The sequence below is a fragment of the Brachyhypopomus gauderio genome, chromosome 2 (assembly GCF_052324685.1).
Source record: "Brachyhypopomus gauderio isolate BG-103 chromosome 2, BGAUD_0.2, whole genome shotgun sequence".
Classification (NCBI taxonomy): Eukaryota; Metazoa; Chordata; class Actinopteri; order Gymnotiformes; family Hypopomidae; genus Brachyhypopomus; species Brachyhypopomus gauderio.
Window position 1 is genome coordinate 42,751,335 of NC_135212.1, and position 13,477 is coordinate 42,764,811.

A 13,477-nucleotide genomic window follows, 5' to 3' on the forward strand; every position below is an offset into this window, starting at 1 on the left:
CAGATGACCACGTGAGCCTGGGGAACAATTTGTAAAATGTGTGTATTTTCATTTTTATGTTTTATTTTTTATGATAATTATATTTATTTTCTTTATGTATGTATTGAATAACTGTATGTACATGTTCATTTAATACTTAATTCTGACTGTAATTTGATTTTATCTAGTTTAAAGCATAAATATAAAAAATATTAAAAACATGGTCATTGAAATATGCTACTTGTGTAAATTTTGAGAACAAAATTGTGTTATGATCTAAAACAAGCGTTTCTGATGAGGACGATCCGTTCAAATCGAAAATGCAAATCCACAAACTAAATCCGAGTAAATCCCAATGATAATGGACAACATGGAAATGAATAAAGTGTTGCTGAAGGTGTGCCGGGTGATCGGTGTGTCTTTGTGGCGGACAGGGAGAGGTCTCGGGGCACGAGGCCACCTGTGTGCCGTGGGCGAGGACACGCGCGCGCTTCACTGTGTAAACGACGTGTGTTGATTCGGTGCAACCTGAGATGTGAGGTCGTGTATGTGTTTGCGTAAAAAAGGAAGGGAGAAAAAGAAAAACGGTATTTGTGTGCAAATATATTCGTTAATAATTCACGTGGAGTGTCTTAACATGCTTGTGTGAGCGCAGAGTGTGAGAGAGAGATTGAGCGCGAGAAAGCGCTGGTGTGTGTTACAAATAACTATTACCTGAAGAAGTTTTAGGCAAAGGGCCTACACAATCAATGATTAATTTCTCGAAAGGTTCACCTATTACAGGAATAGGGCGCAACGAAGCAAATAGGCCCGGAGGATCAGGAGGTGGGTCCGGCAGTATGGGATGGAACAGTGTTCAGCAGGTTTTGCTTTTACCTTTGGAAGTGAAATGTTGTTTTTGAGTTCTCTTTACGCAAGCTAAGGACATTATGGTTATGTGGTTTCTGCTCCTCTTCAGAGAAAACATAAACAAAAGATTTACTACTTCATATTTTATTAATGCTTTACTTCCTGCTTCTTTCCCTACTGGTATCACAAACCATGGTCATAATAAGTATAAATATCTACTCAATAATAAATGTATTTTATTACATAGGGTGTTTTTCTTTAGACATCACATCAAATCTAGGTAAAATAGATCTCTTTAAAAACTATTAGAACAATAAACAATGGTTTAGAAAAGTCAAAGTTATTCATACCAGCAAACGCACTCTGGTGTTGCAGCATATTATATCGAGCAAGTCAACACGTGAGCAGCTTCGACTTCCAATCACTCAATGATGTAGGTGTCCAGCAAAGCGCCAGTTTGAAATTATAATTTCTAATTCCAACCACTAGAGGGCTCTCTGCACCTCTCGGAGGCCAAGTCCTGATGAGTAAGGTTTTCGTTTCTTTAAATATATACATAGTTACATACTTACATGGATTAATATGTTCACATAGAGAATTTACAAAGAAATATATTAATATCAGTACTCATGCTTGCATACTAATGAACAAGTAATAACTTACAGACAGTATATAACATACACGTGTTTAAAAATATATATAAAAACATAATTCGACAGCATTTATACCGTCAGCTTTGCGTAAGAAGAGTAGATTTGACCTATGTAACGAATCTGAGGTTGTCTGGTTTTAATGTAGTCTGCAGAACCCGCACTGGCCTTGTATGTAACGACTGAACAGTGAACAGTAAAAAAAAAAAAGACAGAGGTATTGAGATGGAGAGATGAGATGATAAAGGGGTTTTGGCAGGAACTCTGAAGAGATGCACGTCTGACACTCCCACTGAGCTGTAGTGTCCAGCGTGCTCTCGAAGTTTTGCAAACTGAGTCAGTTGTATCCTCGTGTCTGACGAGGGATGAGTAATACTCTTCTTCTCTAGCTCCGCCCCTTATTTATATGCAATACAAACACAGATTCTCTCTCATTCCACCTTCCTCTCTGTTCCCTCCCTTTCTCTCCCTCTGCTCACACCATCTCTCTCACTTTTACCCTGTCTCTTCTCTTTTGTCCCTCGTTCCTTCTCTCACTCCTTCTCTCTCTCCTTCTGTCCCTCTCTTCTAACCTGCCCCCCCCTCTGTCTCTCCGCCCCTCCCTCTCATCTTATGCCCCGCCTCTTGTGATTCCGTGAGTACAGCACACACACGCAGGACAAGTCTATGCGGATCCACCTCCAGCCCGTCCCCCTCCTGTTGTCCGACGTGAACGCCCTCACAAATGCCTGTTTCGTCCGACACTCGCTCACCCAGTGCTTCTTGTCCACACCGAGGCACCCTGACCCGGCCAGCCCGTGTTCGCCCCGTGCCCCCCGGTGGTCCGGCCCTCGGCACTTCGTCTCGAAGAAGTACTGTGTCAACATGCCCTTCTTGGTGGGAAACTTGTCCAGCACGGTGACGTTCTCCCCGTGTGAGTCCACGGCCACCCTCCTGCCCATCACCCAGTTGCTGACGGACTCGCACACGGACCTCTCTGGGCCTCCGAGGTCGAGCTGTCGTTTGCGGCGGGAGGCCCTGCGGGGGCGCTGCTGAGCCCCCCCGGGTCTGTCCGATACCGAGAGTCCCAGCAGCAGGTTCCTGTAGGACTGCTGCCGCAGCTCGCCTGCTTTCTCCACCTGCATCTGCTCACCGTCACCACCGCTCTGCCCTTCATCATCCTCCTCCTCCAACTCCTCCTCCTCCTCCTCCTCCTCCTCCTCCACGTAGTCGTCAGGCAAGAGGCCCGACTCCAACAAGAGCTGCAGGGGTGGGTGTTTGGGAGGTGTAGGGGAGGTGGAGAAGAGGACTCTCGGGTGGGACTCCAACAGCTCCTCATCCTCAAAGTCCAAGCCCTCTGCTGGCATGGCCCCTCCCCTTTGTGCCTCTCCACCCACCCCATCCAGCTCTGCTCCACCCACAGTGGACTGCCCGTCTAGCAGCTGGTCCCTCCCCGTGGATGTCTCTGTGGAGGTAATCGTCAGCTCCTCACCGTTGTTCGGACGTGCCTTGTCTTTGCGGAGGGTGTTTTTCCTCCGAGTCCCTACTCCTTCAGAAGATATTTCAAAGTGGTTGTGGTCCTGAAGCTGGTCCCTTTGGGATTTGTAGTCTGTAAGTATGTGGTTGTCCTGGGAGCGGTGGAGTGTTTGCTGCGTTTGGTCCTGGAAAACAAGGCCTGTGTGCTCCTCTGCCCTGCCCGTGTCACCTCCAGCCAAGCGGGCCTTTGGGCTCTGCCTCCTTTTGGACGAAGGCTTCTCGGGCCGAAGAGAAGACGGCAAGCTGTTGTCCTTCAGGTCACTCGGGCCGCGTGAGTCTGCTGCTCTGTGGTGTGCGTTTTCTGTGTACTGGGCATTTGAGTTGTAGTGCTGGTGGTAATCACTGGAATTGTAGTCTGCTGATGAATTGGTACTGTTGTTAATGCCAGGCTCCATCGTCGCGGCAACAAGCTTGGGCACAGGACACTGGGAGTAGAGCAGGGCCGAGGCGATCACCATGGCAACCAGGGGAAGCCAGTGCATCACTTCCAAGACGTATCAACTGGGAAAAGAAAAGGCAGAGCGTAAGAAGAAGAGAGTGAGAGATGACAAGAGAAAAGGGAGGCGAAAGAGTTACAGAAGCCCCTTCACCTCCTCCATGCACTAACCCCAATCCCTTTAGGCACCCACTAATCCCTTCAAACACCCACTAACCCCCAAACCCCTCAAATGTCCACTAATCCCCAAAACCCCTCAAATGCCCACTAATCCCCCAAACCCCTCAAATGTCCACTAATCCCCAAAACCCCCCAAACACCCACTAACCCCAAATCCCCTCAAACACACACATATACACAAACAGTGTGCCCTACATGAACAGCCCACACTCCTCACTTTTGAACCTCCTCATCAGTAGTACACACTTGCATTTTTAAAAGTTACTGGTCAATTTAAAACAAGCAAAATCCACTCAAAGGCGTGCAGAGATCAAACCTGTGAACATTGTATGTGGCTTAATAAGAAACCTTTTCTCTTGTTTCTTCTAGTAAGGAACATGAGAGTGAGAGGAGGAAGGAGAGAACGAGAGACAGAAGGGAGGAATGAGGGAGAGAAAGAGAAAGGGTTGAGAGACGGCTCAGATTATAAGAATATGATTTTTTCTGAGATAAAGCCTGATTTCATCCAAACAAACAAAGATCAGAAACAGTGAAAGAGCTGTAGTGCTGTAGCTCTGGTCCCAGCAGCAGGAGCACAGCTGCAGGAGCACAGCAGCAGAAACACAGCAGCAGGAACACCGCAACAGAAACACAGCAGCAGAAACACAGCAGCAGGAGCACAGCTGCAGGAACACAACAGCAGCAGAAACACAGCTGCAGCAGAAACACGGCTGCAGCAGGAACACAGCTGCAGGAACACAGCAGGAACACAGCTGCAGCAGGAACACAGCAGGAACACAGCTGCAGGAACACAACAGCAGCAGAAACACAGCAGCAGGAACACAGCAGCAGGAACACAGCTGCAGGAACACAACAGCAGCAGGAACACAACAGCAGCAGAAACACAGCTGCAGCAGAAACACAGCAGCAGAAACACAGCTGCAGGAACACAGCTGCAGGAACACAGCTGCAGCAGAAACACAGCTGCAGCAGAAACACAGCTGCAGGAACACAGCTGCAGCAGAAACACAGCAGCAGGAACACAGCTGCAGCAGAAACACAGCTGCAGAAACACAGCTGCAGGAACACAGCTCACTAGGCTCTGTGGCACTCTGCTCTTCTCCTATTTTTATGCATAGTCTACCATTAAGTTATCTGCAAACTGGCTATTGTTTCTCTGTTTGTTTGGACCAGTCATTTTGATGAGACATCAAATGCAGTTGAACAAAGGCAGAGTAGGCAGGGTTTCTGCAGGGTCTATGTAGGGTTTCTGCAGGGTCTATGTAGGGTTTCTGCAGGGTCTATGTAGGGTTTCTGCAGGGTCTATTCAAGGACTATGTAAGGTCTATGCAGGGTTTATGTGGGTTTCTGCAGTTTATGTAAGGTCTATGCAGGGTCTATGTGAGTTTCTGCAATGTCTATGTGAGTTTATGCAGGTTTTCTGCAGGGTCTATGTAGGGTTTCTGCAGAGTCTATGTAGGGTTTCTGCAGGGTCTATGTAGGGTTTCTGCAGGGTCTATTCAGGGACTATGTAAGGTCTATGTAGGGTCTATGTGAGTTTCTGCAATGTCTATGTGAGTTTATGCAGGGTCTATATAGGGTTTCTGCAGGGTCTATGTAGGGTTTCTGCAGGGTCTATGTAGGGTTTCTGCAGGGTCTATGTAGGGTTTCTGCAGGGTCTATGCAGGGTCTATGTGAGTTTCTGCAATGTCTATGTGAGTTTATGCAGGGTCTATGTAGGGTTTCTGCAGGGTCTATGTAGGGTTTCTGCAGGGTCTATGTAGGGTTTCTGCAGGGTTTTGGGGGATGGGCTTGGTGTGGGTGGGGAAAAGCATGCACATCCCAGACTATCGCTGGCACATAAACACACAGCATCGCTTCACTGCACACACACAATGCAAGAGAAGCCTGTTTATTTCTGAATGTTAGAGTCTGAATGGGCAGCAGCTCTCCCAGACCTAGACCTCACCCACGGGCTTTCAAACCCAGGAGTGAGTACACGTGCCAGGCTAGAGACGGGTGGAGTGGTGACCATGACTGCTACCAGTGCATATGTTAATGACGTAGCCAGGTGACGATGAAGAGCAGCGTGTGGTGCACGCCCCTCATCACGAGAGTGGAGAGAGAGTGGAGGAAGACCTGCCACCATGACACTCCCTCTCCTACTGATCTACAGGGTTTAGTGGGTCATCACCCAGTGAGAGAGAAGTCAGTGTAGTGCTTTCACGTTCTGCTGACGATCTCATGACCATTTTAAGGCCAAACTGCTTTTTGTGTGTGCACATGGTCTCAGTGAGGCTGAGAGGTGATGCAGCTGGACTTAAATGTCTTTGATCAAGTCGGACAGTCTAGTGGTGAGGCCAAGTGGCAGTCGCCTGTCACAGCTAAAACTGCTGCTGGTGGTGTGTTGAGTGATGGAGAGAGAAAGGGAGAGTGAGAGAGAGGGAGAGCGAGAGAGAGATTGCTTAGAAAGTCATGAGGCTCTTCCTAGGTATCCCAGGGCAGTACAGAAAAAGAGGTAGAGAGGGAGGAAGAAGGAAAGACGGAGGGTGAGGGAGAGGAACAAAATAGAGGGAAAGAGAAAAACAGAGGGGGAGAGTGGGAAAGAGCGAGCTGGGGTAGAGGGAGGAATAAAGTAATTATTTCAATGGGAAAAGAAAGCAATTAGCAAGGGTGGACAGGAAGTGCAGTAAAAACCTCTACAGCTCATAACACTAATAATAACATAACCCCACCCTAGACACTGTATAACCAGACCACACACACACACACAGGCTCCTTGTACATGCAGACACATGAGCACATATCAAAAATGGCAGTGCATATATAGTGTGTTTCTGCTATAACACGAAAGCACCATAATGTGCACAACCCATCGAGTAGCAGAACTGCTCTCCTGGTTCCCTCTTGCACACAAGCCAGCCATGTCCTCCTAAGTCCTGCATCAGCCAGCATGAGCTCGCTATGCTTGCTGTCGAGCAGTGGTGGGGAGCCTGTGCAGGACAGACTCGGGCTCATTATCCCGCATCAGACCTGACCGTGCCAGGTGCACTGCGAGATGGCCAACAACCACCACATCTCCCATCGTGTTTGTGTTCTTAACCTACAATGATCCTAAAGAAGTGATTTATTCATAAGACATCATAAAGCTTCTATAGCCTGTGACTGTTGACATAACATTAAATGTCTGTGAATGTATACAGAAGAAAGTTATGTTTATTGAAGTTTGTAACAGATACTCAGTTTGGTTTCTTGATGTAGGTGCTTTAAATGACACATCAAACATAAGCATGTGCAAGTTCACAACCTTGTGTCTTTATTGCTCTTCAATAATCAACAAATATGTTTTAAAAACTTCTTTAAACTTAATATTAAAGTTACCTTCAGATTTAACTTGAATTGCTATGGATTAATATGAATTTGGACAGTATGCAAGCTCTACCCATATCCTTTACTTTTTAGGTAGCACATATTGTATGTAAATATTGTGGTGTTGAATCATTCCGCCCTGTCCCAACACAAATCCTCTTTTAAAAAGGATGCAGTGTACAACCCATGTCACCAGCAACATTTTAACAAAGGCATTGTCCTAATGTGTACACATTACCAATAAATACACACTGTGAGTAAGTAATTAAGAGCTCCAGTTGCTAAAGACATGCATGCTAAATCTGCCCCATTTTAGGGTTAAAGGGAATAGTTTCAGGTGGCAAGAGCTGCACGCGCGTCACTTTCTTCTCAGCAGCTCTTCATGTGTGTTTCAAAACAGCTTTTAAAAATCCCTCCCCTTCATCTCCTGTTAGTTTATTTATTTATTTATTTATTTTAAAGCTAATGAAAAACACAGTGGACAAATAGACAGTGGTTTTATAGCACATCTACACCATAAAATATACAGGTTAAATTTTCACACTGTTAAATAATTTAACGAGATTAAAAAAAAAACAATCTTAAGGCGTTCCATTTTTGGCGGAAGTTCCACAAGGTTTGAAATCATGACCAGTTGTTAAAAAAAAAAAGATGATGAATATTGTTTATGTTTGCATTTGCAAATGTTGTACTTGCACTAATCAAACAAGACGGCGTTTTTGTGTTCTCAAATGCGTGCCTTGCACGAAGGTCTGCTTGTCTTTATAAACAGTGCCGCGGACCCCACAGGCATACCGACCATAACCAGTTACGAGGACACCGTTCAGACCAGTGCGTTACTGGTCATTTTCCTCACTTGTATTTCCTATATAACCCAACTCACGAGTAGCCTATTTAACCAGCAACTTTAGAAATGATTCTTTTATAGGTTTAAAATCTATCTGACTACGTTACACAAACACGCCACAGAGAGCTGGAGACAAGCAAAGTAACCAGGGTTAAAATGAACTAAAAATATAAAATAAAATAAGAGTGTTCACATCAAACCAGTGCAAAACTAGAGCTCGATTTTCTTTAGCCTTTAGTTTGCGGTTTAGGTGGAATTAAATGAGTAAATTAATAAGTAATTAAGTGAAGTCAGCGCACTTTAGGGGAAGACCACGTCATCTAAAGGTTTTCTTTTCTTTGAAAAAGATTAATGCGTTTTAAAAACCGCCCGATGTAATGATTACGCTCTGTAATAAATAAAAACATTTTAAAAATCAGGTACATTTTTCCTACGTACGTTTTGTCTCTCAAATGACACCGGATTGCGAGATCGTTTAGTCGAAATATTGTCGCGTGCAGGTTTGAAGCGACTGCGCATTAATACCAAGTGTGATGCGCCCCATGTCACGCGCGCGTATTAAAGGGTGGGGAACTTCTTTCAGTCTCGTCCCGTTGAGCAATTTATTTTGAACGCAGGTCCGCTTGTAGGGCTTGTCAGTGCAAGCTATGAACGGAAGAGAAATATCTTTCGTGTGCCAGTATCAGAAGACAGTTAGCTAGTTTAACTGCACCAAAGTCCGTGTTACTTACAAAATAGCTTTGGCTAACTTACGAAATCTGAGCGTAAGCTAAATAGAGGCTGATTTGACAACGTTTGAAGGCTTAGTTTAAGAAAGTATATGTGACATCTGTTCAGTACGGAGTGGCTTTAACTTGTAGCAAATTTCCCTTTCATATTTGTCATATATTTGGGAAGAAAATGTATGTAGGAAAAAACATTTGTTTTGGAACATTTTTAAAACGGTGTGATTTTCCATTCATTATTTCACTTAACATACCTTTATATCCACTTAAGTGTTGTTTTTATTTTTATTTTTAAATAATTTTAGCAGTTTAGGAAAGAATGGAATGATAGGAAATGTAATGATTTGTAAACAAAACATTGTCATGGCTACATATCCAAAAGCTACAAGAGCAACAATGAAGTAGAGAAAAACTTTGGACACAGAAGCTAGTCTACGACGTCTGTACATTGAGTATTGTGGTTTAATACTGGCATTTGAAGTGATGAGGAGATCAATCATGACGGACCTTGGGGGGCTTCTTCCTGTCTGTGCTGGTAAAAGATTTGAGGCATTGTGGAAAAAATTGAAAGCTAACACTACAACATTTCTGCAAACACCTGGTGGATGAGAGGAATTATACTACACCTGAGTTCAAAATGATAAAGTACTGCAAACTATATAACATTCCATTGAGTTCATATTTGTGCACCAAAATATGAAAGTGCTAAAGACATAAAGATGATCACTGACAATGTTTAATTATTCAAGGGCTGGGTGCTACAACTGCTGACATGTTTTTTGTGAAGATGACGTGTAGTGAAATGTTACAGTAATACTATTGTAAAATAATTAAACAAAGTTGGGAGGCAATTGGTTGAGCTGTTCTGTACCTTTAGAAATTTTCTTCCCGTTTTACAATAAAAATAGATTTTACTGCTTGCAAGATACTAGGTGGAGCCTTTAAAAACAACCCAAACCCATCCAGTGACTTGAAGCTTCTGACATCATTAATCACTTGTTAATATTAACTTACAAGCTGCAATACGCTGTGTCAAATCAGTGTGCTTTGCAGTAGTGAAACGAAATGGCCATGTTCACAACTGACAGTCCTGGAAGATCGGCTTGCTGTGGTGGCGGAAACCTCTGTGAGACTGTGTTTGTGTAAGGTGGTGCGTTTGTCGGCACGATCAGACATTGTTATTGTTATGGGAATAGTGTTGGGCGTCTTCAGACCACTATGCATGTGTGTGTGTGTGTTCCAATGTGGGTGTGTGTGCCCAGTGGGAGTGGGTTTATAGTTTAAGATGATGGCGTATGTAAGATAAGGAGATTCTGTACTGATTTCATCTTTGCAATTTCAATGTCCTTCTGTGGGGTAGGAGACAGAAGATATGATTAAGAGAGCTTATGTGTGTGTGTGTGTGTGTGTGTGTGTGTGTGTGTGTGTGTGTGTGTGTGAGAGAGAGTGTGTGTAGACATACAGGAGGACTGATTGCTGTGTTTGGCCTGCCTCAGTGGAGCTCATCATTGCTGCAAATGGAGTGTGACGATAGAGTGCTTCTGTTTACACCCCCCAACCCTGCCAATACGTCTCACCTCCTGAATGTGTGTGTGTGTGTGTGTGCCAACCGTGCTCCCACTCCAAAGAAAACACATACCCTTTCAAAGACAAGCCCTCCCCTGCACACTATGATTAACCCCCCAACACACAGTCACCCTGAGTCATCAAGTTCCCTTTCAAAATATGACTTCCCCCATCCTGTTGGAAACCCATAAATAAAAGCAAGTCTGCCATAATGAAATGTACTTTGCAAATGGAGCCCGTCAGAATTACAGAATTAAAATCTGCCAAAGTGCACTTCACACAGCTGGCCTTCAAATTCCAGTGTAACATATTCATCTTAAAAAGAAAAAAAATTGTTTTTCAAATTCAAGTGAAAATTCATCATCTGTTAAACAGATGAAGACAAGAAAACCCCAAATACACACACGCACACGATCAGGCGGATATTTCTAATTGAGATTTCACAAGTGTGTATTTTTTCAGGACTGGCTAAAATAAGGTCATGAGGTAAAGACTTAGCCAAGATCTTCTGCAATCCCCTGTTTAACATCAGTATGGAGCATCCCACTCCCACATAACACACCCCGTGGAGAAGCTCCAACTCCAACCTTCCAACATTCAAAACATGAAAACTAGTAAAAGAGATTCAACACTGAATGTAATCGATTTTCAATCAGAGCTGAAGTACCGGTGTGGTTAGGCTCACTTACAGGATGTTAATATTAGCTTGGTCCGCGGTCTGGCCACACCAGTTCCAGTTCTTTACGAACTGCAAACATGTAACACATGTGTTTAGGATGACGTACTCTCAGAACATGCTTCAGAGCCACACTAGAAGTGTCACTATCGCACGTCTCCATGTGTGCCTGCATCGGGCGGCCAGACACCGTTCTGCTATGTGTCTGACGTGCATTTCCACGTGCCCCCCCCCCCCTCCCCCATCTCTCTCCCCTTCTTTCACTGTTTCACTGTCTCCCTCTTCTTCTCTCTGTTCAGAAGCAGAGGTCGTTCAGACACGGACAGCCAACTAGGGAACAGTCCCACTGTTGTGGTGGAGGAGAAGTGAACAGGAGACCACCGAGTCCCATTCAAGGCCTGCCGTCTCATACTTCTGCACCCAGTGTAGTCTTTATAACATGACAGAAGGGTCAGAAATTACTGTATCATATTAGACGTGCAGGTAAAGAAAATACCTGGTTGTCCATGTTTTTTTTGTGTGTTTATGTAAGGGTGTGTTTGCCCATATATGTGTGCGTATTGTGTGTTGTGTGTGTGTGTGTATTATTAAGTACATATACTGGAGCTTTTCCTTGGCTCTCTGCACTGAAGACACATTGGTATATGGCCACTCGTATGTCACCTTCACTCTTTTTCTCTCTTTGTGTGCGAATGTGTGTGTTTTACACTGTCTCCTTTCCGTTGCACACATGCACATCTTCATTCTGCCTATTAATTCTGAGTCAAACTGCTCTACTCCCTTCAGAGATGCACGGAGCCAGTCCAGTTTCACCACTGCAGAGCTCAGTGAAAGCATTTTCATGGGCGTTGTTTACTATAAACAACAGGGCGAGGATTGTCAGGACTATGGCTGGATTTTGACTTGCTTAAAGAAAACCATTGGTATGTGAAATATTTCAGTGGATGACATTATAGAATGAGATGAATTTAGCTCCGTATTCTAACATGGCTATGTGGCCTAGAAGCCAAACCTCAAATCAAAAACTACAGACTTCAAGAAAAATGTGATGTCTATGTTTGTGCCATCATGTTCAGGCCTGTGACTCTATATGCCCCAACCCAAAGAAAACGCTCAGTGAAAAAGCCCTTACGCCTTGGGAAAAGCCTAATAAACACAGATCCAGTAAAGCAAAAGAAAAAACAACAACAATAGTGACCATACTCATTCACCCATGAACATGATTATCAATCTGTTTGTAAACACAGCGGGCGAGTTGACGGAGAAAGCAGGTGACCTATACTTAGGTACTTAATGCTCTTACACGTGAGCTCGCACAAACATTTACAAAACGTACAGTACTGATTAACTACGTCTGCGATAAACGTGGTTAATTATGGAATTTAACAGTTTTTTTTAAAAGTAAAACTATAAGGGTAGAAAACCAATCAAGCATACGTGGTTTTGATTATTATTTCAAACTATAGATCGCGTGACAAATCTTCTCCCATTCATGAAGATGGGAAGCCAGAAGGAGGTGCTCCGTAAAGCTTGGGTAGCTCGCTAATTATCTAAATTCCGATGCCTGAAAACCTGTCACAACTTCTACGTGGTCTACACCTGCGGTCTCACGCAACTGCAAAACAAGCAACAATAAAAAAAACCAAAGTGACATCAACGGGTTCTGTACGTGTAAACAGTTCATGACAGCGTTTTCCTCCCTCGTTGTCTACTACCCTTCGACCTTACCGTTTAGGTGACTTTCGGACCGCACGTCCTTTCGGCTGAAACCACATTGATTCCACAATCCCAAAGTTTCTGTCAAGAATTCCTGAAGATCACAAGACTGGATATTTATCTCAGAATAAGCCGCGGGCTCCACGTCATCGCCGATTCATTCTGCAGACGTCCACATGCACCCGTAATTCCATATGTCTCAGAAGAAAGTTTTAGCAAAAGTTAAACTTGGTAGAAATGCCTCAGAAAGTTCACCCGGGGTACATCCGACAGTTCACGCAGCGTTATAACTTCCCCAGAACATACACATCAGCCGCTTACACTATGTCAAAACTACTGACAAATAATAGGAAAATGATCGAGGCGACTGACTTTGTCATTAAAAATGTAGTTAAATGATATTTTTTTTCTCGAATATAAAGACAGGACTGTCCGCACGCGACGCGCAAGGTAAGGTTTTTGAGGCGAAGGTATAAGGAGAGTCAGAAAATGGGGGGAAGAGGGGGAGGGGGTCGAAAGGAGGGGGACGTGAAGACGTGAGGGAGGGTAGAGGGACGAGCAACATCTGTTGACTGTGGGTGTAGTCGGCAAAGTTTTTGAACTCAAAGTAGAACATTTTCCACGCCAAAGGGAACGAGATTTAAGCTACTGAATGTTTTTTATATCTTAAACAGGTACGACTTACGTCAATGTTTGATTCGTGAATAACACCTGAGTGCGAAACTAAGGGTATAACTAACGGTTAGGGCGAGAAACTTTCGTAATTTAAAAGTAACTAAATATAGTGAATCCGAATGAGACTCCAGGTAAGTAACTGCAGCGTACTGTAGTAAAAAGTCAAAATTACAGTGAAGTACACAAGGTTTTCCAGAGAGGCGGGATGTTTCGGACAGAGGTCCTTCATCAGTGATAGGGCGGGATTTGGAAGTTCACATGCGTAAATTTTTAAGTGACAGTAAATAATGCGCTCTGATAGTCTGTTAGATGTTT

At 44.1% G+C, this 13,477-nt stretch overlaps 1 protein-coding gene across 2 annotated transcripts; it reads right to left on the reverse strand.

The window, feature by feature from the left end:
• Nucleotides 1-956: 956 nt before the first annotated feature.
• On the reverse strand, nt 957-13,160 carry ntf4 (neurotrophin 4). 2 transcript variants are annotated; one of them, XM_076996635.1, is made up of 2 exons: nt 12,500-13,160; nt 957-3,494 (listed from the first exon to the last, which is right to left on the reverse strand). In XM_076996635.1, exon 2 carries the CDS (start codon nt 3,473-3,475, stop codon nt 2,084-2,086), a length of 1,392 nt encoding a protein of 463 aa, XP_076852750.1. In that variant the 5' UTR covers nt 3,476-3,494; nt 12,500-13,160; the 3' UTR covers nt 957-2,083. The 2 variants fall into 2 exon arrangements, with proteins under 2 accessions (XP_076852750.1, XP_076852751.1); XM_076996636.1 differs by lacking the exon at nt 12,500-13,160 and adding an exon at nt 8,243-8,384.
• Nucleotides 13,161-13,477: the final 317 nt, after the last annotated feature.

Excerpts from the sequence above, each read along its gene's own strand:
- ntf4 (XM_076996635.1), bottom strand. The coding sequence starts at position 3,475 with ATGCACTGGCTTCCCCTGGTTGCCATGGTGATCGCCTCGGCCCTGCTC.